Source organism: Anomaloglossus baeobatrachus, chromosome 3 (assembly GCF_048569485.1).
Source record: "Anomaloglossus baeobatrachus isolate aAnoBae1 chromosome 3, aAnoBae1.hap1, whole genome shotgun sequence".
Lineage (NCBI taxonomy): Eukaryota > Metazoa > Chordata > Amphibia > Anura > Aromobatidae > Anomaloglossus > Anomaloglossus baeobatrachus.
Window position 1 is genome coordinate 52,794,187 of NC_134355.1, and position 22,518 is coordinate 52,816,704.

Consider the following 22,518-nt stretch of genomic DNA (forward strand, 5'->3'; position numbering starts at 1 on the left):
TATGCCGATTATTGAAGGGTCCCCGGTGAGAGTAAGGTATATATTCCCCCGACCTCCGCGGGCGGAATATATAAAATCTCCCCGAATCTCACTGGCCTCCCCACAATAATCCTTGGCACAATTCGCTGCCACCAACCGATTTACGGTAACTATTAGCCGAACACACAGACGTGGGATTCAAGATCGAGATAACAGAACAGCCCAAGATTAATTATATAATTTAATCAGCCTAAAGCACACTAGAAACTACAATATATACAATAGGGAATCTACAGAATATACATATGTCAGAGTACAGTTACAATCAAAGCATGGGTTACAAACAGGCATACACAGTTCCAGCAGTTACCTTGTTGCGTCTGGCCACAGGGGGGCGCTGTACCCAGGTTTCTAGGATCCTTCCCACAGATGTTTCCTACACGTGCCCCCAGCGAAAAGAACACTGGAAAATGGCCGAAGTAGGGTTATCAACCTGGGCAAATCCAGGTCCCCTCCTACCTTAGTGACCTCAGAGAGAGCACTGCTCCACCCCTGGCTTGAGTTATGGACAATCCACAACATGGAATATGGGCCATAACTTTGCCTGGGAGCGTCGTAGGCGGACGCCAATGCTCTCATTGTGACAGTTATGAATTTAGCTACAGAACGAGGGGACTCATGACCTGTCTGCCAGTTCCCCATTGGCTGATATCACGCCTGGGGCATTTCCCAATGTCCTGCTCCCATAAAAAGGGTGTGCCAGCATCGTCCGCATGCGGAGACACCATTTTTATGGTTGCCATATTTATCGGAAATATGGCTTGCGAGATATGAACCATTTTTTACTGGAGTCGTTCTGTCTGGCTATTTCCATAGCCTTGCTAACTAGCTAGCAGCCCCCACTACAGGGTCACGGCAGGGAGTCATCCCGTGTCCATTGTCCCCAAGCCACCTAATTTCCATATCACAGGACATGGCCATGGAGGTGTAAGTGGAACACTGAGAACAAGAAGGGAGGGGGCACTGCCAGGGAGTGATGAGGGATTATGACTGGAGTCATAATTCATCTTCATATCCCGGGATTTGCCTCACAGAAGCCTACACAAATATTTTATTCCGTCGTCTCTCCTAAGGCTATGTGCGCACGTGTGCGCTCTGCACCGCACCTAAAAGGTGCGCTTCAGAGCGCAGCTGAAAAGCTCCGTTCTGAAGCGCATGGTGCCGGCAGAGAACGTGCGCTCTGCATGTAGCTCCTGCCATAGACAGAGCAGGGGCTGCTCACTTCTTAGAACGCGCGCTTCGGGCAGCAGCCGAAGCGCTGCGCTCTAAGACGCCATGTGCGCACGGCCCCTGCACAATCTCCATAGATTATGCAGGGGACGCAGGACGCATGCAGTTACGCTGCGCTACAAAGCGCAGCGTAACTGCATGTAATACGCACACGTGCGCACATAGCCTATTTATGTAAGTACTGGTTTTGTGTTTTCAAATGCTTACCAATCCCCATTTTCTTCAGGTTCCAGCACCACTCTAGTCCTCTTCTGACCCACGTCACCGCTCTCCAGCTTTGCCGGCTCACCTGGGTGGAGTGGTAGCTGCTGTCCCAACATAAGCTTCAAGAGGTATACAGATACGGGGAGAGGGGAGCAAACATAACCTATGACCTTGGTGAAGTTAAGCCAAGCTATATAAAATCCCTAACACGTACCTGTGGCTGGATGTAGACACAAGATTTAGGATTCTTCTTAACAAATCCTTTGGCTCCATTTGGAAATGATCTTTAGCAGTGAGCAGTATCTTCTCAACATTCATTTCATACAAGATTCTCAGCACCTGACCAGGAACACGGACACAAGACAATATAATAACCAGAAAAGTATAATCTTACACTGAAATTAACTCTGTGCTTCAACACAACTTGATTATTGTTTGATAAATGTACAATCACTTTTGTTACAAATTATGTAATTCACAGAAAATCACTCCAAAGCACCGGCCGCTAGTTTCCTTCCTTGTATGTAGCTTTTTGTCCACTGCCTGTTGTCAAGTGTAATGCATGTTTGGCATCAGAGACGAGACAGACTACACGTGGTGCTGGTGGGTTGTTGCCTCTGTATAGGAAGTGGGGGTGGGTTGTTGCCTCTGTATAGGAAGTGGGGGTGGGTTGTTGCCTCTGTATAGGAAGTGGGGGTGGGTTGTTGCCTCTGTATAGGAAGTGAGGGTGGGTTGTTGCCTCTGTATAGGAAGTGGGGGTGGGTTGTTGCCTCTGTATAGGAAGTGAGGGTGGGTTGTTGCCTCTGTATAGGAAGTGGGGGTGGGTCATCTCTTTACAGGTAGTGGAGCAGGTCATTGTCTCAATGAGAAGTGGGGTAAGTCTCTCTCAAGAGGAAGTAGGGTGAGTCTCTTATTCTTTGCAGGAAGTGAATGCAAGTCTCTACAGGAAGTGGGTCTGAGTCTCTCTCAACAGGAAGTGGGTGCAAGTCTCTACAGGAAGTGGGTGTAAGTCTATCTACAGGAAGTGGGTGCAAGTCTCTACAGGAAGTGGGTGTAAGTCTATCTACAGGAAGTGGGTGCAAGTCTCTACAGGAAGTGGGTGTAAGTCTATCTACAGGAAGTGGGTGCGTGTCTCTTTCTTTAAAAGAAGTTGGAGTCTCTTGTTCTCTACACAAAGTGGGCGCAAGTCTGTATGTCTCTACAGGAAGTGAGTATGAGTGTCACGCTGCCAGCAGGGGGAGCTGGAGTCCTGCAGGGAAAGACACTACATGGAGCTGAATGAGCAAGGAGGGGAACTCCCAGTGTGTGCTAATGCAGTGTATGCTAGCATCAGCCGGACAGCTGAAGCTGAGGAGTATGCGGGGGATGGTCAGATGGGTCCGGGTCATACAAAGTACGGGCAGCAGGAAGACCGGAGGAACTAGCAATGGAGGAGTCGAGATCAGGCCAAGGTTGGTACCAGAGAAAACAACTGAATGGGTAGGTAGGAGAGGGGGAAACAACCGGGGCTATTGTGGGAAGGAAGGAGGTGGGACAGAGGAATTGCAGAAAGACTAAGACTAGGGGACAGAACATAGACAGAGGCTTAGGGCACAGGGAGGGAACGGATCAGGATCACACTTACAGGGACCAGCACTCACAGGCAAAGCAGCGCTAAGCTTATAGCCGGCGCTGGTTCACTAGAAATGTCATCTTTTAAGGCATTCAGACTCCAAAAGTGCGTCCTTGGAGAAAGCTCTGCCCCCTAGCCATGTGGACGGGGAGGCGAACCATGACAATGAGTCTCTCTTTCTCTATAGGAAGTAAGTGTGAATCTCTTTCTCTACAGGAAGCAGGTGTGAGACTCTCTTTCACTACAGGAAGTGGGAGCGAGTCTCTTTCTCAACAGGCAGTGGGTGTGAGTCTCTTTCTACAGGAAGTGGGTGCGAATCTCTTCCTTTACAGGAAGTGAGTGCAAGGCTCTCTTTCTTTTCAGGAAGTGTGTGCGAGTCTCACTCAACAGGAAGTGGGTGCGTGTCTCATTCTCTAAAAGCGTGGGAGTCTCTCTCTACACGAAGTGGGTGTGAGTCTCTCTCTACAGGAAGTGGGTGTGAGTCTCTCTCTACAGGAAGTGGGTGTGAGTCTCTCTCTACAGGAAGTGGGTGTAAGTCTCTTTCGCTACAGGAAGTGGGTGTGAGTCTCTCTATAGGAAGTGGGTGCGAAGAGTCTCTCTCTACAGGAAGTAGGTGCAAGTCTCTTTCTCTACAGGAAGTGGGTGTCTCTCTTTTTTCTACAGGAAGTGGTTGCAAGTCTCTCTTTCTCTACAGGAAGTGGTTGCAAGTCTCTCTTTCTCTACAGGAAGTGGTTGCAAGTCTCTCTTTCTCTACAGGATGTGTGTGCAAGTCTCTCTCTACAGGAAGTGGGTGCAAGTCTCTCTTTCTCTACAGGAAGTGGTTGCAAGTCTCTCTTTCTCTACAGGAAGTGGGTGCAAGTCTCTCTTTCTCTACAGGATGTGTGTGCAAGTCTCTCTCTACAGGAAGTGGGTGCAAGTCTCTCTTTCTCTACAGGAACTGGGTGCAAGTCTCTCTCTACAGGAAGTGTGTGCAAGTTTATCTAGAGGAAGTGGGTGCGTGCCTCTTTCTCTACAAGACGTTGGTGCAAGTCTCTCTTTCTCTACAGGAAGTGGGTGCAAGTCTCTCTCTTTATCTTCAGGAAGTTGGTGCGAGTCTCTCTCAATAGGAAGCAGGTGCAAGTGCAAGTCTATCTACAGGAAGTGGGTGTGTGTTTCTTTCTCTACAAGACGTGGGTGCGAGTTTCTCTTTCCCTACAGGAAGTGAGTGCAAGTCTCTCTTTCTCTACAGGAAGTGGGTGCAAATCTCTCTTTCTCTAATGGATGTGGTGGAGAGTCTTTGTCTCTCTATAGGAAATGGGCACAGGTTTCTCGAGCTACATCAATCTTTGTCTCTCTACACAACGTGGGGGACATTAGTGACAAAAAGCGTTTTTGGGTACATGCCCAATTTTGGAAATCAGAAGGGCATCCATTGTGTACATAGTCTGCAATTCATGAAAACAACTTTTTTTTTTTAATGAAGCCAGTCAATCATTGATCATAAGTGGTATGGCTGCTGGAAACTCAGCGATCAGCTAACTGTCAGCAACTCAATCTCTAGTGGATTTGGTCCATCTGTAAATAACATGGGAATAAATTCACTTTAAGGGATAATACATAATAATTAGGGATGATTGAATACTTCAAATATTCGTGTTCACGAATATTTTCCGAATACCTCGCCGTTATTCGACTATTCGATGTGCAATGTAAGTCTATGGGAAGCCCGAATAGTTCCGAATAGTTGTTATTCGGGTTTCCCATAGACTTACATTACGCATTGAATATTCGCGAATAGTGGCGAGGTATTTGGAAATTATTTGCGAAGCCGGATAATCAAAGTATTCGATCATCCCTAATAATAATACATTCGTCCTGCTGCACCATCTAGAGGGCAAATATATGGCTGGTCACAACTTCAATTCTGAAGCCTGTCCCATACGGATTAAAGAGATTTGTCACTCAGTCAAAAAAATGTAGTCAATTACCTTGTAAAAATCCATTATCTCCACTGATTCCATTGCTATTTTCTGTATTGCACTGTGTCCTTCCATTGTGGACATATTTACATGTGTCTATCTTTTGGAGCGCACTATAAAAATTGCCCACTTGTCCTACAAGCAGAGATTTCAGTCTGAGACTAATAGCTCAGCACCTGAACAAGCTGTCTGTGATTGGTGGCATGCAAGGAGAGGTGAAAGCGCTCGTTCCCAGAAAACACTCTCAGGAAATGCCCAGTTGCACTACAAGCAGAGATTTCACATGCTGTGCTCCAGAAGAAACAAATGTGAATATCTATGGAATGGAGCGATGAAGCACAAAATGTAAAGCCAGAACCAATGAAGCACATAGGTTTTAACTCAATTTTTTTTTGAACAAGTGACAGGTCCTCTTTAAATGAGCTTTGTGCCAAAATTTGAATCCTATTTTTTATTGAAGATGTTAACACTAGAAGTCCCAGAGCGGCGTCATTTAACATTTCTACCTATGGAACCCAGAGAGGGGTCGAATGACCTGAAAGATTTTAGCTAACATACTATAATCACCGTCTTTTGTTCTGTAATTAAGGCCATTACTGTCGCACCACAGGAGGTTGTTGTTTTCCATTGAGTTTAGCCATTTAGTTTCTAATTTGTTCTATTCAGTTTGGACTAAGGGTCATTTGACCCTCTTTCGGGACTTCAGGAGGGAGCTTGAAATTTCTGGGACTTCTAGTGTTAAACGAAATCTACAAACTCTCGAAATCCAAAATAACCAATTTTCCTTCCAGCTAAGATTTGGTTGGCATTTCTAAAAAGATTGTTCAACCAAACAGTAGCGGGTCAGATATTTACACTATTTACCTGGAGTAGACATTCTACATTATTCTCATTCATTTTCATCTGAAAGATAATGTTCTGGATCTCATGAGATAAGATTTTATCTCCGTTGCCTCGCTTCATCCATTGCAACATATATCGGAGAGCCAGAGAACGCACTTCATGGAATTCGGACTCCAGCATCCTCTGCACCAACATGGATGGGTTTAGTTTCATAGTGGGACCAACCCAACCATCAGTTGCACCTTCCACTTTATCACTGAGATTTAGCATAGATAAAATAAGTCTCGTAATACTTTGTAGGTACAGGATAAATCCAGGAACTGCGGCAGTGTGTTCTGCCTCCTCAATCAGCTCACAGTCTTCAATAACATGGCGTATGCCTTCCCAGAAATTAGTCGTAAGAGCTGCAGGAAAGACCAAAAAATGCAAAATTAGTGCAACTACGTGAATCTGAATTTCATCATTATGTGTCACTCAAAGATACATTTTATGCAATAAGAGAAAATCTTTGCAGAAAATCAGCACAAGGAATCATCTCCGTGTTTGCTTAGGACATCTTTATTGGGCTATGTTTAAATGCAGTGCTTTTGCAGCACCACCAAAATGATGAGATTTCAGAAATGTCATGCACACAATTGGTTGTTTTATTTCTTGACTAAATTTGACAACTGCAGTATTTTATAGTCACTCCATCTGACTACAAACTGGTTAATCCTCACAGAGCGCAGTGTGCACGCGGTCAGGATTCTCTGGTGCTGGTGGCAATGGGAGCAAGTATACACCTTGTATACTTCTGGCAACATTCCGACTATACTTGTCAAGCCTATTTCGATTTACAGGAATACAGGCTACACATGTCTAGTCGGCATGTGTCCGCATGTATGCAAATCGCATACTTGCGATCACATGACCCTCAGCTAACGGTGCCAGCACTGGAGATTCCAGACAGTGTGCACACTGCGCTCTATGAGGATCCACAAGTCGGCAGTCACATAGAGTGACCGAAGTCTTGCGCCCCAAGCCCGGATAAACCCTTAAATAAATCACCTCTAATGTGTGACAGTAAATAAAAATGTAAAAATTCTCTGACACAAACTTAAAGGGGTTGTCCAGTCTCTGAAGAAATGTTTCTGCAAAGGCAGACTGCTATATACCAGAATTGCACTGTCACAATTCTCCTATATTGTGTGTAGATGAGTGGTCACATGACCGCATGTACGCAATTTGCATGCTTGTGGACATATACAGACTAGACTTCTTAAGGTTCTCTAAATTTTCTTCTATTGAGAAAAGCTGATGAGACTAGTTGGCATGTGACCGTAAGTATGCCAATCCTTTACGTGCATTCACATGGCAACCCTCCAACATGGGGCAACCAAAGGAGTCATGATAGTGTGTGAAATCAAAGAATTGTTGATGTAGTTTATGATGGAACTTCCCGAGACAGAGAAACGGCAATTATTAACGTAGCCACTCTCCGCTCAGGTTAATAAATGAACATTCTGAATGGGGTAAAACCTTAGATAAACCCAGAATTTTCCACTAGGGCGTTAGAAAATGTTTGTTTTTTTTCTTTTTATTTAATTTATTTTTTAAACCAGGCAATTGCTTTACCTAATCTACAGAGCTCTAATTTCACAGTCTTGTTTACATATCAAGTCTCAAGTCGTCATCCTTGTCCTTCGTTGACATCTTGTATTATGTATAAGGCTTACGATTTCTTACCTGTCCCGGGCTGACACCTATTTTTTATTTTGACTATGGCATCTGACATAGAAATTCCTTTCAAAAAAGTTACTAAACTAAACACAAGTTTAATCCCGCACAAAAACAACACTTGTTCCTGGGTGCCACACTCAAGATTTAACTGTGACAACAGGGGAAACGGTATCATAAATTAAATATAACAGTATGGACACCTTTGGGGAGATTTTTCATTTTACTTAATCATATATAGTATTTTTGTCATGGCTCAATTTGGGGATTCGATCCAGTGACCTTTTGTTGCATGGTCGGTTCCTCTGTCTGATGGGCTATTGCCTTTTCTTCCTTGTCTAAATGCTGATGGTTCCAATTGTCTTTCTTCTCTCTTCTTGGTGTGCTCCTCTTCAGGTGTTTTTCATTTTTTCCTTTTGGTCTGCCCTATCACATTCTGGGTTGGTCTTTGGATGTTCACCTTTCACTGCACTTCCTTGCTGGCTATATCTCTAGGTGGACTTGTGTTTAGGAGTTCCAGCCCTTCAGCTTAGTGGTTTACCTTATTGGGTAAACACCAATCTAGTTCCTGCAGTGAGTTGGTTAGTTCTCCTTAGCAGCACCTATTCTTTTCACCTCTTTTAGGCTTCTGAGAGGTTCTACTTCATCAGCTTGTTTGTAACTCTCTTTAGCTATTTTTTCTACCTTATATGAACTTACTAGCTGTAGTACCCAGGCGTTGCTTGGGATAGTAACTGTCTCTATCCCTATCTCACTCTGTCTGTCTTTGTCTGTTTGTCTGTGTATCTCTCTCTGTCTCTGTCTATCTCTCTCTGTGTGTTTCTCTCTCTCTCTCCCTGTTTGTCTCTCTCTCTCTCTCTCCCTGTTTGTCTGTCTCTCTCTCCCTGTCTGTCTCTCTCCCCCTGTCTGTCTCTCTTCCCCTGTCTGTCTCTCTCCCCCTGTCTGTCTTTCTCCCCCTGTCTGTCTCTCTCCCCCTGTCTGTCTCTCTCCCCCTGTCTGTCTCTTTCCCCCTGTCTGTCTCTTTCCCCTGTCTGCCTCTGTCTCTTTCTTTGTCTGTCTTTTTTCCCTGTCTATCTCTGTCTGTTTGTTTCTGTCCCTGTCTGCCTCTGTCTCTTTCCTCGTGTGTCTTTCTGTCTGTCTGGCTTTTTTTTCCCCTATCTGTCTCTTTGTCTCTGTCTCTTTCCCTGTCTGTCTCTCAGTCTGTCTCTCTGTCTCTAACCGTCTCCCCACAATTTCCTTTGTCCTATAGCAACCAATCACAGCTGCTATAATTAGCCTGTAGCTCCATTCACTTTAAGGGAGGCAGTTTTTTTGGAGAGTAATTGTAAAGCGTGGGGTTAAATTTTCCTGTGAAAACATAGTCTATGACGTTCCCTGAGTCACATGGGGTGTCTGTGCAAAATTTTGTGATTGTAAATGAAATGGTGCGGATTCCTTTAGCGGACACACACACACACACAGCTTTATATATTAAATTATAGCTTTCTCACTGTGGGTTTTTGTTTCTTTTGTTAGCCGCATGATGTGGCCCCCCTATGGTCCTTCAACAGGTACGAGAAACCCATCAACAGCCTTTTAGAGAGTCAGGTCCAAGGTGTTGTTTTCAGTTGTGCGGCTAGGGTCTTCTAGTCTGTACAGGGACTGGTTGAGTGTGGTGTCTCCCTGTAGTAAGTCTTACCTTTTTCTGTTATCCGTGTGTGTTTACATTCATAACAATTTTAAACAATAATGTATTTTTGGGGAAAAAAAAATTGAGCAATATAAATTTTAAGCCGTTTGGCTTCTACAGTTTCCATGTACTACAGTACATAACAGTCTGTGCAACGAGTTACCATCAGTGATCTTGCCCTAACAGTAGTTGCTTCAAACCTCATCTTTATTCTCCTGGACTATCTTTTAATCTTATTTATGATCCAAACCAAGTTGGGGCCAGCTTAGAAGATGGCTCAGAAGAAGAAAGAGAAGTGTTACAAACTCTGTTGTCAGACTATGATAAACTTACAAATAAATCATTTTCCAGTCTGCAATCTACAGTGATGCATAGTATTATCTATCTATTCAAAGTATTGTCTGTACCACTGCGAGCGTCAGTACCTTCTGTTTTAGAAGAGGTGGAGATGACGAATAGTTTACTAAATCCACTTGTCCAGCATCACGTCAGTCCATTGGATGCCACTAAAATCCTAGTTGAGGGCCCAGAATTGGGATCTTGACTAACATTAATGGCACACCTTTTTTTCATGTATTTTTTTTTCCCCAAGTCACTATTCTCAGAACTAACAACCAGAGGTGTAGAAAAAAATTGAGCAACAGGCATAATTCTGCAAAAAAGAAAGCCATTGAAATTGGGCATTCTGGGGTATACAACAAGCATTTTCGGTCAAGGGTGGTGGCCAAGGCATAAATATTCCTATTTATCCAAATTTTGGTAAGCCAGGAAATACATTTTTGGAAAAACATAAGAAACTTCACACAGGAGGACTTCTTACCTCCACACACAGGCTGCTAAAGAACTGACCTGGACTTTCTTATGTCCACCGTACCACACCCTGGGGTGGGGATATGTGAGCAGCGAGTCCCACCCATCTCACGAATTGCTGGTGACCCCGGACCTTGTCAGCTCTACTAACCCTCTCAATGCTATAAGTCCTGGAGCCTACTTTCAGAACAGAGGATAACCGCCTCTGTGATACATATCTCCCCTACCCCTACATGATGTGTCTGGTGGCCATTGGGATTTGTGCCCACGCTTCTGCAACAAGTGGTGAAAAAAAAAATTCAGCAATTTGTAAAAAAAAAAAATAAAAAATAATAAATAGAGTAGCGCTTTTGTCGCCATTTTCCGAGACACATACCGCTCTCATTTATCAGGATCTGGGGCCCAGTGATGGCTTATTTTTTGCGTCTTGAGCTGACATTTTTAATTATACAATTTTTGCATTGATTTGATGTTTTGATCACCTGTTATTACCTTTTAATGCGATGTTGCGGCAACCAAAAAGTCATTTTGGCGTTTTAATTTCTTATTGCTACACTGTGTACTGATCAGATGAATTGATTTTATATTTTGTTAAATCGGACATTTCTGAAGCCAGCGATACCAAATATGTATATTTTTTTTAGCATTGTTTTATTTTCAATGGGGAAAAAGAGGGGTGATTTGAACTTTCCTTTTTTTGTATTTTTTTAAAAATTTTTTTTACTGATTTTACTAGTCCCCCAAGGGGATTTTATTATTACACTATCCGATTGCTTCTGCTGATCACAGCAATGCTTCAGCATCCCTCTGATCAGGAGAAATGCTGTGTTCCTGTGATTGCCGATGCTCTGCCAGCATTCACAGGAAGTGAGTCATGACAGTGACAGGAATCATCATCTGACCCATGATCACATCATAAGGCTGCCGATGGTGGCAGGGAACAGCACGATCCCCACCGGCGTGTTAGTGCTGTCAGAATTTGACAGCGCGATCTAAGGGGTTGAAAGGCGAGGGTGGATCTTAGATCCACCCACACCTGTTAGCCTCACATGTCTGCTGATCATATGTGCGGGGATTACCAGAGGCTTGTTGCGTGGGCCCATGGTAATGGGACGGACAGGGGTTAATTGGAAAGCAACCTGGTTAATTTACGCAGAAACCTGAAAAAGGTCCAATTAATTTTGGACCCAGTCTGGACAATGGTTCATGTGTTTTTAGCTCTTTAGTAGACAGCCAAACCAACTTAATGGACATTAGGGGTTTTACAATGCTTATTAGCAGTTTCTTTATAATCTTCTTGAGCCTTTTGTAACATCTTTATTCTTTTTTTCCGGAAGTCCTGCAATTTTATGAGCCTGTCAGTACCAGCAGGAACAGAATGATTTAGTGGAAGATTAGGAATAAACATTGGATGTAAGCCATAGTTAGGATAAATTGGGTTTCGAAATGTAGAACTGTGTTTGGAGTCGTTTTAGGCTATGTGCGCACGTTGCGTAAATTCATGCAGTTACGCTGCGCTTTGCAGCGCAGCGTAACTGCATGCGTCCTGCGTCCCCTGCACAGTCTATGGAGATTGTGCAGGGGCCGTGCGCACGTGGCGTCTCAGAGCGCAGCGCTTCGGCTACTGCCGAAGCGCTGCGCAAAAAGAAGTGACATGTCACTTCTTCCGTGCGCTTTGCCGGCAGCTCCTGCTCTGTCTATGGCAGGAGCTGCAGGCAGAGCGCACGTTCTCGCCGGCACCATGCGCTTCAGAACGGAGCTTTTCAGCTGCACTCTGAAGCGCACCTTTACGGTGCTGGGCTAGTACGCAACGTGCGCACATACCCTTAGACAAATTCTGCGGTTTGGAAATAGTCCACCCAGTTGTACTGACGGTACAAAAGAAAACAGCGGAGGTATTGTTCAAGTTTGGTTCGTCCTCTTAGTCTGGCAATTGGATTGAGGATGGAAGACAGTAGATACATTACCAATGACTCCTAAAACTATAGAGAAGATTTTCCAAAATCTTGATGTAAACCGTTGAACACCTCTATCAGAAACTACATCGTCAGGAATTCTGTGCAGCCTAAATATCTCTGATCATGAATTCTGTGTTTTTTCAGCAGTAGGAATCCCTTAAGTTGGAATGAAATGAGCCATTTTTGTGAGTCTGCCCACCACAACAAGGATCACAGTCATTTCTCTAGAAAAGGTTAGGCCCATCCATTATTGAGTTTGATCCCCAAAGCCTGGATGGAACTGGAAGAGGTTGAAGAACTCCTAAAAGGAGAAGATTGAGGTGCCTTGTTCTGTGCTCATTAGACAGAAGAAAACAATTTCTCAACATCCTTCCTTCGAGTAAATTGGGCCACTAAAATGATTGGAGCAGCAGTTCATGAGCTTCATAACTCCAGGGTGTCCTGCAAGTTTAGAATCGTGGAATAATTTGAGGACTTCAAGTTGAGCAGATTCAGGGACATATAATCTGTGGCCCTGCATCCAAAATACCTTCTTTAAGGGGAGATTATTATTATTATTTATTATTATTGCGCCATCAATTCCATGGCGCTTTACATGTGAAAGGGGTATACATAATAGGGCAAGTACAATAATCATAAACAAAACAAGACCCAGACAGGTACAGGAGGATAGAGGTCCCTGCCCGCGAGGGCTCACAGTCTACAAGGGATGGGTGAGGATACAGTAGGTGAGGGTAGAGCTGATTGTGCGGCGCTGCATCAGACTGAGGGTTACGGCAGGTTGTAGGCTTATCGGAAGAGGTGGGTCTTCAGGTTCCTTTTGAAGCTTGTCAAGGTAGGCGAGAGTCTGATGTGTTGTGGCAGAGCATTCCAGAGTATGGGGGAGGCATGGGAGAAATCTTAGATGCGATGGTGGGAAGAGGAGATGAGAGGGGAGCAGAGAAGGAGATCTTGTGAGGATCGAAGGTTACGTGCAGGTAAGTACCGGGATACTGGGTCAGAGATGTAGGGAGGAGACAGGATGTGGATGGCTTTGTAGGTCCTGGTTAGGGTTTTGAAGTGGAGTCGTTGGGCAATGGGAAGCCAGTGAAGGGATTGGCAGAGAGGAGAGGTCGGGGAGTAGCGGGGGGACAGGTGGATTAGTCAGGCAGTATAGTTTAGAATAGATTGTAGGGGTGCGAGACTGTTAGAAGGGAGGCCACAGAGCAGGAGGTTGCAATAATCCAGATCCACATCATTAGAAAGATGGTTAAGAAAAGAGTCATTTTGTTATCCATCTTTGAACACTGTGAAAAGTTCTTTAGAATCCAATATTCCCCTAAAATTCTTAGGGCATAAAATAGTCAGTGTTAGGCTTCTGAGTTTCAGTAAATATCCTGGACAGGACCATCATCCGTACCATTTCTTGACCCAGGCTGATAAGAAATGCTGAAATTAAGTCTGGATAAAAACAAGGCCCATCTTGTAGACAATCTCTTGGCTGTACGGACAAATTCAACAATTTTATGGTCAGTAAGGACAACCACAAGATGTTTAGCACATTCCAGAAGATATCTCCATTCAAAGAAGCAAACTAAAAGTTCTTTATTTACGATGTCATAGTTCTTTTCTGCAGATGACATGGTATGAGGAAGAAATGCACATGGATGAAACTAAATCTGATCTCCAACTCGTTGAGACAAAATGTCTCCCACCGCAGAGACTACTGCAACATAACACAGCAGTACAGGATTTGAATGAACCAGTAATGGTGCTGAAGTGAAAAGAATCTTTAGTTTGTCAAAAGCCACCTGAACCTCTGGAGGCCAGAAAAACACTTTGGTTTACCTGTGTTGTTTCTGTTTGTCTCCACTATGTCGCTCTTTGATTGTACATACTACGGTATTTAAGCCTGGCCTTGCCTTTCCTCCCTCGCAAGATTATGGAGCTTTTAGCCGATAGTCTAGCTCTACCCCACTACCTGCTCCTCCTCCAAACCGTACTACCATTCCTGTGTACTGGCCTCTGGCTATCTACGGTACTTACTATGCTACTCCTCGAAAACATACTACCATTCCTATGTCCCACCTTTGGCTATCTATAGACTATGGGCGCACAGTGTCTCAGTGGTTAGCACTGCAGCCTTGCAGCGCAGCAATCCTGAGTTCAAATCCCACCAAGGAAAACTTCTACAAGAAGTTTATATGTTCTCCCCATGTTTGTGTGGTTTCCTTCCACATTTCAGAGACATATTGATCTGTGATCTAGTCTCCCGGTACCTACCTGCACGCAACCTCAGATCCTCACAAGATCTCCTTCTCTGCTCCTCTCTTATCTCCTCTTCCCACAATCGCGTACAAGATTTCTCCCGTGCATCCCCCATACTCTGGAACGCTCTACCTCAGCACATCAGACTCTCCACTACCGTGGAAAGCTTCAAGAGGAACCTCAAGACCCACCTCTTCCAACAAGCCTACAACCTACAATAGCCCTCAGTCCAGTACACCACTGCGCAACCAGCTCTGTCCTCACCTATTGTACCATCACCCATTCCCTGTAGACTGTGAGCCCTCGCGGGCAGGGTCCTCTCTCCTCCTGTACCAGTCTGTCTTGTACTATTAATGATTGTTGTACGTATACCCTCTCTCACTTGTAAAGCGCCATGGAATAAATGGCGCTATAATAATAAATAATAATAATAATAATATTGATAGGGAGTTTAGATTGTGAGTCCCAATGGGGGCACTTAATCCATTAACATTCTTAGACATAATTCTATCAGTGCAGGGGCGGGCACAGAGAACATAATGGGATTTATTTCTAACATTAGTTTCTCTATGTTTTTTCATGGAAGATCAGTTAAAAAAAAGAGGCAGAAATATCCGTTGAATGGATATATAGGGATTATTTTATGACACACTGCTGACCCAGACTATGGAGCATCTTCAGACACTGAACGTCCCCTCATCTTTGGTTAAAATAACTGAGTCTTTTTTTTCCTCAATAAAGGAACAGAATGGAGGGGAATTTATTGGTATTTTGTCCTTTTTACCCAAACACCATAAAGCCATAAATGTGTCCAGAACCTGAGACACCAGAGTGCCACATGGCGAATATCAGCTACACATCAATCTACAAAGACAACCCCCATGATAAGGACGGTAAATTGAATGCATTTCTTGATAAGTTAATGGAAGGGCTTTTGGAATTTACAACTTTGTTTATTTTTATATTCTTTTATTACTAGAAAGCATCCTATAGATAGACTGTAAAAAATAACTAATCTTATTATGTGAGGACATACACTACATCATATCATAGTCTGAAATAAATGGCAAAAATGATGTTCACCCTAGTACAAATTAAAAACCAGAAACATAAATACATCATTATTTTCTAGATTGAAAGTATATATATGTATATATACCCTGCGATGGGAGTTTTATTGGACTGTGATATTAATCGCCAATTCTACAGATAGGTCATATGTCACAGGTGGCACACCTTCCTGTGGTGTCCGGCTATAGTAGGTCGCAGTGTTTGGCTGCACAAAACTGATCCCTGCCCTTCTGTTATTCTTGCTTGATGTATACATAAATATGTATATATATATATATATATATATATATATATATATATATATATATATATAAATATGTATATATATATATATATATATATATATATATATATATATATATATATATATATATATATATATATATATATATATATATATCTTAAGCATCTCCTCTGCTTGGGGTTCATGCAGTGTCATTTAGGACCCTGCGGAGTTCTTCACCCTTTCAGCTGTTTTCATCAGCACTTTCTTTTGTGTCCTTAAATACCCTTCTGGTCTGTGCAGGTAATAGCTCTAACTACCTACAGATCCTGAGTGCAAGCAGTCGACTTGCATTCATATGGAGTACGGTAATTTGTTGCGTGTTGCAGTCCTTCTTCCTGAATCTTCTTTCAGTTTGTGTGTTCCCCCTGTGTTTGCGTGGGTGTCCTCCAGTTCTTCATTAGTCGGCTGGCGCATCCATATACGTTACACCGTCGACCGGACCTGTTAATATTTGAGGGGTCAGCCAACTTTTACCTAATGTGTACAGAACGTTAAGCCTATGGTACGTACTCTCTTTTCATCAGTACCATAGAGTTCGCATTAGCGATGTCGTAGGGCTTTACACGCTACGACATCGCTAATGCGAACTCGTTGGGGTCACGGAATTGGTGACGCACATCCGGCCGCATTAGCGATGCCGTTGAGTGTGACACCTATGCGCGATTTTGCATTGTTGCAAAAACGTGCAAAATCGCTCATCGGTGACATGGGGGTCCATTCTCAAAAATCGTTACTGCAGCAGTAACGAGGTTGTTCCTCGTTCCTGCGGCAGCACACATCGCTCCGTGTGACACCACAGGAACGAGGAAGCTCTCCTCACCTGCCTCCCGGCCGCTATGTGGAAGGAAGGAGGTGGGCGGGATGTTACGTCCCGCTCAGCTCCGCCCCTCTGCTGCTATTAGGCGGCCGCTCAGTGACATCGCTGTGACGCCGCACGGACAGCCCCCTTAGAAAGGAGGCGGTTCGCCGGTCACAGCGACGTCGCTAGGAAGGTAAGTATGTGTGACGGGTCTAGGCGATGTTGTGCGCCACGGGCAGCGATTTGCCCATGTCGCACAACAGATGGGGGCGGGTACCCATGCTAGCGATATCGGGACCGATATCGCAGTGTGTAAAGCCCGCTTTGGAAAAGAGGAGCAGGGCACATACACAATCTTCCCCTATCAACTGCTCCTTCGCACAGTCTTGGAACCATGTGAGTACCATATATGATGTACAATTCCCCATTGTGGCAATCAGTGAGATCCACACTGATCTAACAATTGTACCATAGCAGGCAGGATTACAGTAACAGGTAATAATAGAGTGGATCCTGCATTCACTATAGGTGATGTCACAGCTCACCTCCTCCTCCTCCTGTACAATGACAGATAACAGCTCTATATATAGAGTGAAGGAAAGAATTCTTTGATCCCTTGATGATTTTGTAACTTTGACCACTGACAAAGACATGAACAGTCTGTAATTTTAAGGGTAGGTTAATTTTAACAGTGAGAGATAAAATATCTAAAATAAAATCCAGAAAATCACATTGTATAAATTATATAAATTTATTTGAATTTTGCAGAGAGAAATAAGTATTTGATCCCTCTGAGAAACAAGACCTAATACTCGTTGGTAAACCCCTTGTTGGCAGCACAGCAGTCAGACGTTTTTTGTAGTTGATGATGAGGTTTGCACATGTCAGGAGGAATTTTGCTCCACTTCTCTTTGCAGATTATTTCTAAATCATTAAGATTTTGAGGCTGTCGCTTGGCAACTCGGAACTTCAGCTCCTCCATAAGTTTTCTATGGGATTAACATCTGGAGACTGGTTAGGCCACTCCATGACCTTAATGTGCTTCTTTTTGATCCACTCCTTTGTTGCCTTACCTGTATGTTTTGGGTCATTGTCGTGCTGGAAGACCCAGCCATCACCCATTTTTAATGTCCTGGCGGAGGGAAGGAGGCTGTCACTCAGGATTTTACGTTACATGGCTGAATCCATTGTCCCATTGATGTGGTGTAGTCTTGTGCTCTTAGCAGAGAAACACCTTCAAAACATAATGTTTCCACCTCCATGCTTGACAGTGGGGATGGTGTTCTTTGGGTCATAGGCAGCAATTCTCTTCCTTCAAACACAGCTAGTTGAGTTAAGGCCAAAGAGCTCAATTTTTGTCTCATCTGACCACAGCATCTTCTCCCAATCACTCTCAGAATCATCCAGATGCCAATTGGAAAACTTCAGATGGGTCGGCCGCACATGGGCCTTCTTCAGATCGGCCAACTGCACATGGGCCTTCTTGACGAGCACTGCAGGATTTTAAGCCATTACGGTGTAATGTGTTACCAATGGTTTTCTTGGTGACAGTGGTCCTGGGTGCCTTGAGATCATTAACAAGTTCCCCCTGTGTAGTTTTAGGCTGATCTCTCACCTTCCTCAAGATCCTGGATATCCCACGAGGTGAGATTTCGCATAGAGAATGATGTCGATTGACACTCATTTTGTATTTCTTCCAATAGGTGATATCACATCTTAACTTCTCCTGTACAATGACTGATAACACGTCTATATACAGTAGATAACACAGGATCCACCCATTCACAATAGATGTCACAGCTCCCCTCCTCCTGTACAATGACTGATAAAACCTCTATATACAGGAGGTAGCAGAGAACCCTCTATTCACAATAGGTGATATCACAGCTCACTTCCTTCTTCTCCTGTAGAATGACAGTTAACACCTCTATATACAGGAGATAACACAGGATTCATGATTCACTATAGGTGTTGTCACAGCTCACCTCCTCCTGTACAATGACAGATAACACCTCTATATACAGTAAACACAGAATCCACCACTCATAATAGATGATAATATAGCTCATTTTCTCCTCCTCCTGTACAATGACTGATAACAGCTCTATATACAGTAAAAAACACAGGATGCACCATTCATAATAGATGTCACAGCTCACCTCCTCCTGCACCGTGACATATCACCCTTATATAAAGTAGATAACACAGGATGCACTATTCATAATAGGGGATGTCAGAGCTCACCTCCTCCTCCTGTACAATGACAGGTAACACTTCTATACACAGTAAACAAAACAGGATCCACCATTCACGATAGGTGATGTCACAGCTCACCTCCTACTGTACAGTACATAACACAGGATGCACCATTCACAATAGGGAATGTCACAGCTTACCTCCTTCTCCTCCTGTACAATAACTGATAACACCTCTGCATACACTAGATAACACAGGATGCATCATTCACAATAAAGGATGTCACAGCTCATCTCCTCCTGTACAATGACTAGTAATATATCTATACACAGTAGACAAAAGATGGATCCACCATTTACAATAGCTGATGTCACAGCTCACCTGCTCAATGATAATGATAACACCTCCTTATACAGTAGATAACACAGGATTCACCATTCAGAATAGGGGATGTCACAGCTCACCTCCTCCTCCTCATGAGATCATGCTTACTAAATACTTTAATACAATTCAATAGGATCTGAGGTAGTTTATTGCTGCTAATGTTCATGTGCCCAACAGGAATTAGGAGTCTAATATTAGGTTTGCTTAGAATTGCTTTTTTTCTTTTTTCTTTTAATTTTTAGTCTAGAAAGTGATACAAAACACTAAAAAAAATTATGAAAACATAGAAATATATAGATATTAAACATAAAAACCTGATGTAAACAATAGGCCATAAAAGATGACACTGATATTTAAAGGGTCTCCAGGATTAGAAAAACATGGCTTCTTTTTTTTCAGAAACAGCGCCACTCCTGACTATGGGTTCTGAGTGGTATTGCAGCTCAGCTCCATTCACTTTAATAGGGCCGAGTTGCAATACCGTATACAGCCTGTGGTCGTGGAGGCGTTATTTTAGAAAGAAAGCGTATATTGCTTATTAGTCCTCCCATCCTTCGTGTTTTTCACTTGTTTGATATAAATCCCGGCGTCACATTCATTGTTCAGGCGTTGGCTTCTTTTTGGCGATTAGTGATACGGGTGAAGTCATGGACATTGATATATATTTTGGGGTTGTTGTCAGGTAGAACAATGAATAAAAGACTTGAAAACCAGAAAGCCGAGCCGGGTCATTGTTGTCCCGTCAACATGTTTAGGCTTCATCTATTATTACATGCGAGAGAAAAATGACCGAAGGCTGCTCGCTTCAGTAATTGAGCAGTCAACACCGTGATTCATCAACGCCACGAAACCCCATTAGTTATGTCTCTGCGTAACACCACCGAAACCCGAGGAAGCATCCGAGCTCCACAGATGGAGGGGAAAATAAGGCTAACCGTTCCTCAAATGGCCCTTACAAATGTTACTATCCTCTCTGTCTGCTCAGTACTGCATTTATCAGAGCAGAAGCTTGTGCTCCAGAGCTGGCCTTCCTTACTAATAATGGGAAGAAAAAAGCGCTAATAGGGTTTTACCCGATAAATAACAGGTTAGTAAAGTAAATTAATACACTCACCCAAAATGGTTGTGAAGGGTCACAACCACCATAGATAGCATAGCATAATGGCGGCTGCCGCGGCCCCACATGCAGAAGTCTTCAGTGTAAGAGGAGAAAAAGGGGTTAAACCCGCGCAATCCGCCAAATAAGATGTAGCGATGTTGATAGATTAATCACTCTTTTATTCCATAGGTCTACGCGTTTCAAGGTACAGAGACCTCTTCCTCAGGACCAGGACCAGAGTGTTGATTTTCTGGTCCTGAGGAAGAGGTCTCTGTCCCTTGAAACGCGTAGACCTATGGAATAAAAGAGTGATTAATCTATCAACATCTCTACATCTGATTTGGCGGATTGCGCGGGTTTAACCCCTTTTTCTCCTCTTACACTGAAGATTACTAATAATGGTAAAAGGAAGTTCTAAGCAATGTCAGATGTGGCCGATCCCTTCTTCCTCTGATGAACCTCCATATCCCGTGGGAAAATGCGCCAGGACACCTTGAGCCTTAGTTTTGAAGATGTTGCATGGCGTCACTCATCTTTAAAGGGAATCTGTCAGCAGGCTTTTGCTATGTAATTTTTGCTATGTAATCTGAGAGCAACCTGATGCAGGGACTGAGAGCCTGATTCTAGCGACGTGTCACTTACTAGGCTGTTTTACTTTTTTAAATTGTCTCTCCAGGAAAGGAGACAAACTCTAGCGCAGCGCCACCTATTGGAAGTAGCGATCCTAAAAGTCAAAAGTGGATTTTTAACAATCCTTTGCATATGCCAGATCAGAATCCCAATTTGCAGACACGGTGTTTTGGGGTGCTTGCCCCTCGTCACTACAAAGTATGGGGGTGTCTGATCTGGCTCATGAGAAGCTATGTGGGGGGACCACGGGGGAACACTATTCTCCTTAAGGAGACTTTGCAAGCCAGTCTGGCTGCCAGTGAGGGGACTTATAGCTGCCATGCCCCTCTGGGAAATATTCAAAGTGTCTCTCCAGGAAAGAAGACAAACCCTAGCGCAGCGCCACCTATTGGAAGTAGCGATCCTAATACTCAAAAGTGGATTTTAATAAATTAATTGTTTTGTCAGCATGAGATCACTACAGGACTAGGTGCCTCATGCTTCCTAGTCCAACTCCGCCCCCACCACTGATTGGCAGCTTTCTGTCAATATACAGCGTACACAGAGAGCTGACAATCAGCATTCTGAGCTCTGCTAGATCTGCAGCAGAGAAAAATGTGATTCTATCACTACCACTGCACACCGTAAACTAAGTGATACATCGCTGGAATCAGGGTCTCTAAAGGCCCCGTTACACGCAATGACTTATCTAACGATATATCGCCGGGGTCACGGATTCCGTGACGCATATTCGGCATCGTTAGCGACGTCGTTGCGTGTGACACCAACGAACGACCGTTAACAATGGAAAATACTCACCAAGTCGTCCATTGTTGACACGTTCCTTTTCAAAAAATTGTTGCTTGCTGAGGACGCAGGTTGTTCGCCGTTCCTGAGGCAGCACACATCGCTACGTGTGACACCCCGGGAATGACGAACTACAGCTTACCTGCGGCCGCCGGCAATGAGGAAGGAAGGAGGTGGGCGGGATGTTACGGACGCTCATCTCTGCCCCTCCGCTTCTATTGGGCGGTCGCTTAGTGACGCCGAGGTAACGCCGCACGAACCGCCCCCTTAGAAAGGAGGCGGTTCGCCGGCAACAGTGACGTCGCTAGGCAGGAAAGTCCGTGTGACGCCTCCTAATGATATTGTGCGCCGCGGGCAGCGATTTGCTTGTGACGCACAAACGACAGGGGCGGGTGCTTTCACCAGCGATATCGCTGCGTGTAAAGCCCTCTTTACTTTAGGCCAGTTTAAAAATGGCAAAACGTTTTGAAATGGGTAAAAACAAACCTCGCGTGGCTTAGTGGTATACCCAGTGCTGGGCCCAGGCGAGAGGTGAAGAACCTGTACAATTGCAGGTGTGGTTTTTTATGCAGATTTTAATGCGTCTTTTGAAATATGTGCACCAAAATCTGCATGCCTATCCTGAAACCAGCAAAGTCTATGAGGTTTCTGAAGCTCTGTGCGCATGTTGCTTTTTTTTTCCTTGCGGATTTGGTGCAGATTCTGGTGCAGAAATAATCTGCAGCATGTCAATTGTTGGGGCGTTTTATCATGTGTTTTTTAGCCCTTCCAGCCATTGACTTAAAGGGAACCTGTCACCACTTTTTTGGCCTATAAGCTGCGGCCACCACCACCGGGCTCTTATATACAGCATTCTAACATAATGTATATAAGAGCCCAGGCCGGGGGTATAACATACAAAACGCTTTATAATACTTAACTAATGGTCGCGCGGTGGCCTTATGGGTGTCTCCGTTGTCCGATGCCGGCGCCGCCTCTTTC

At 44.0% G+C, this 22,518-nt stretch overlaps 1 protein-coding gene across 1 annotated transcript in view; it reads right to left on the reverse strand.

The window, feature by feature from the left end:
- Nucleotides 1-22,518, reverse strand: part of THADA (THADA armadillo repeat containing) — a 906,435-nt gene that overhangs the window by 180,509 nt on the left and 703,408 nt on the right. The window contains 2 exon segments of the mRNA XM_075341438.1: nt 1,688-1,812; nt 5,908-6,290. Of these exon segments, the coding sequence (XP_075197553.1) occupies nt 1,688-1,812; nt 5,908-6,290 (508 nt within the window).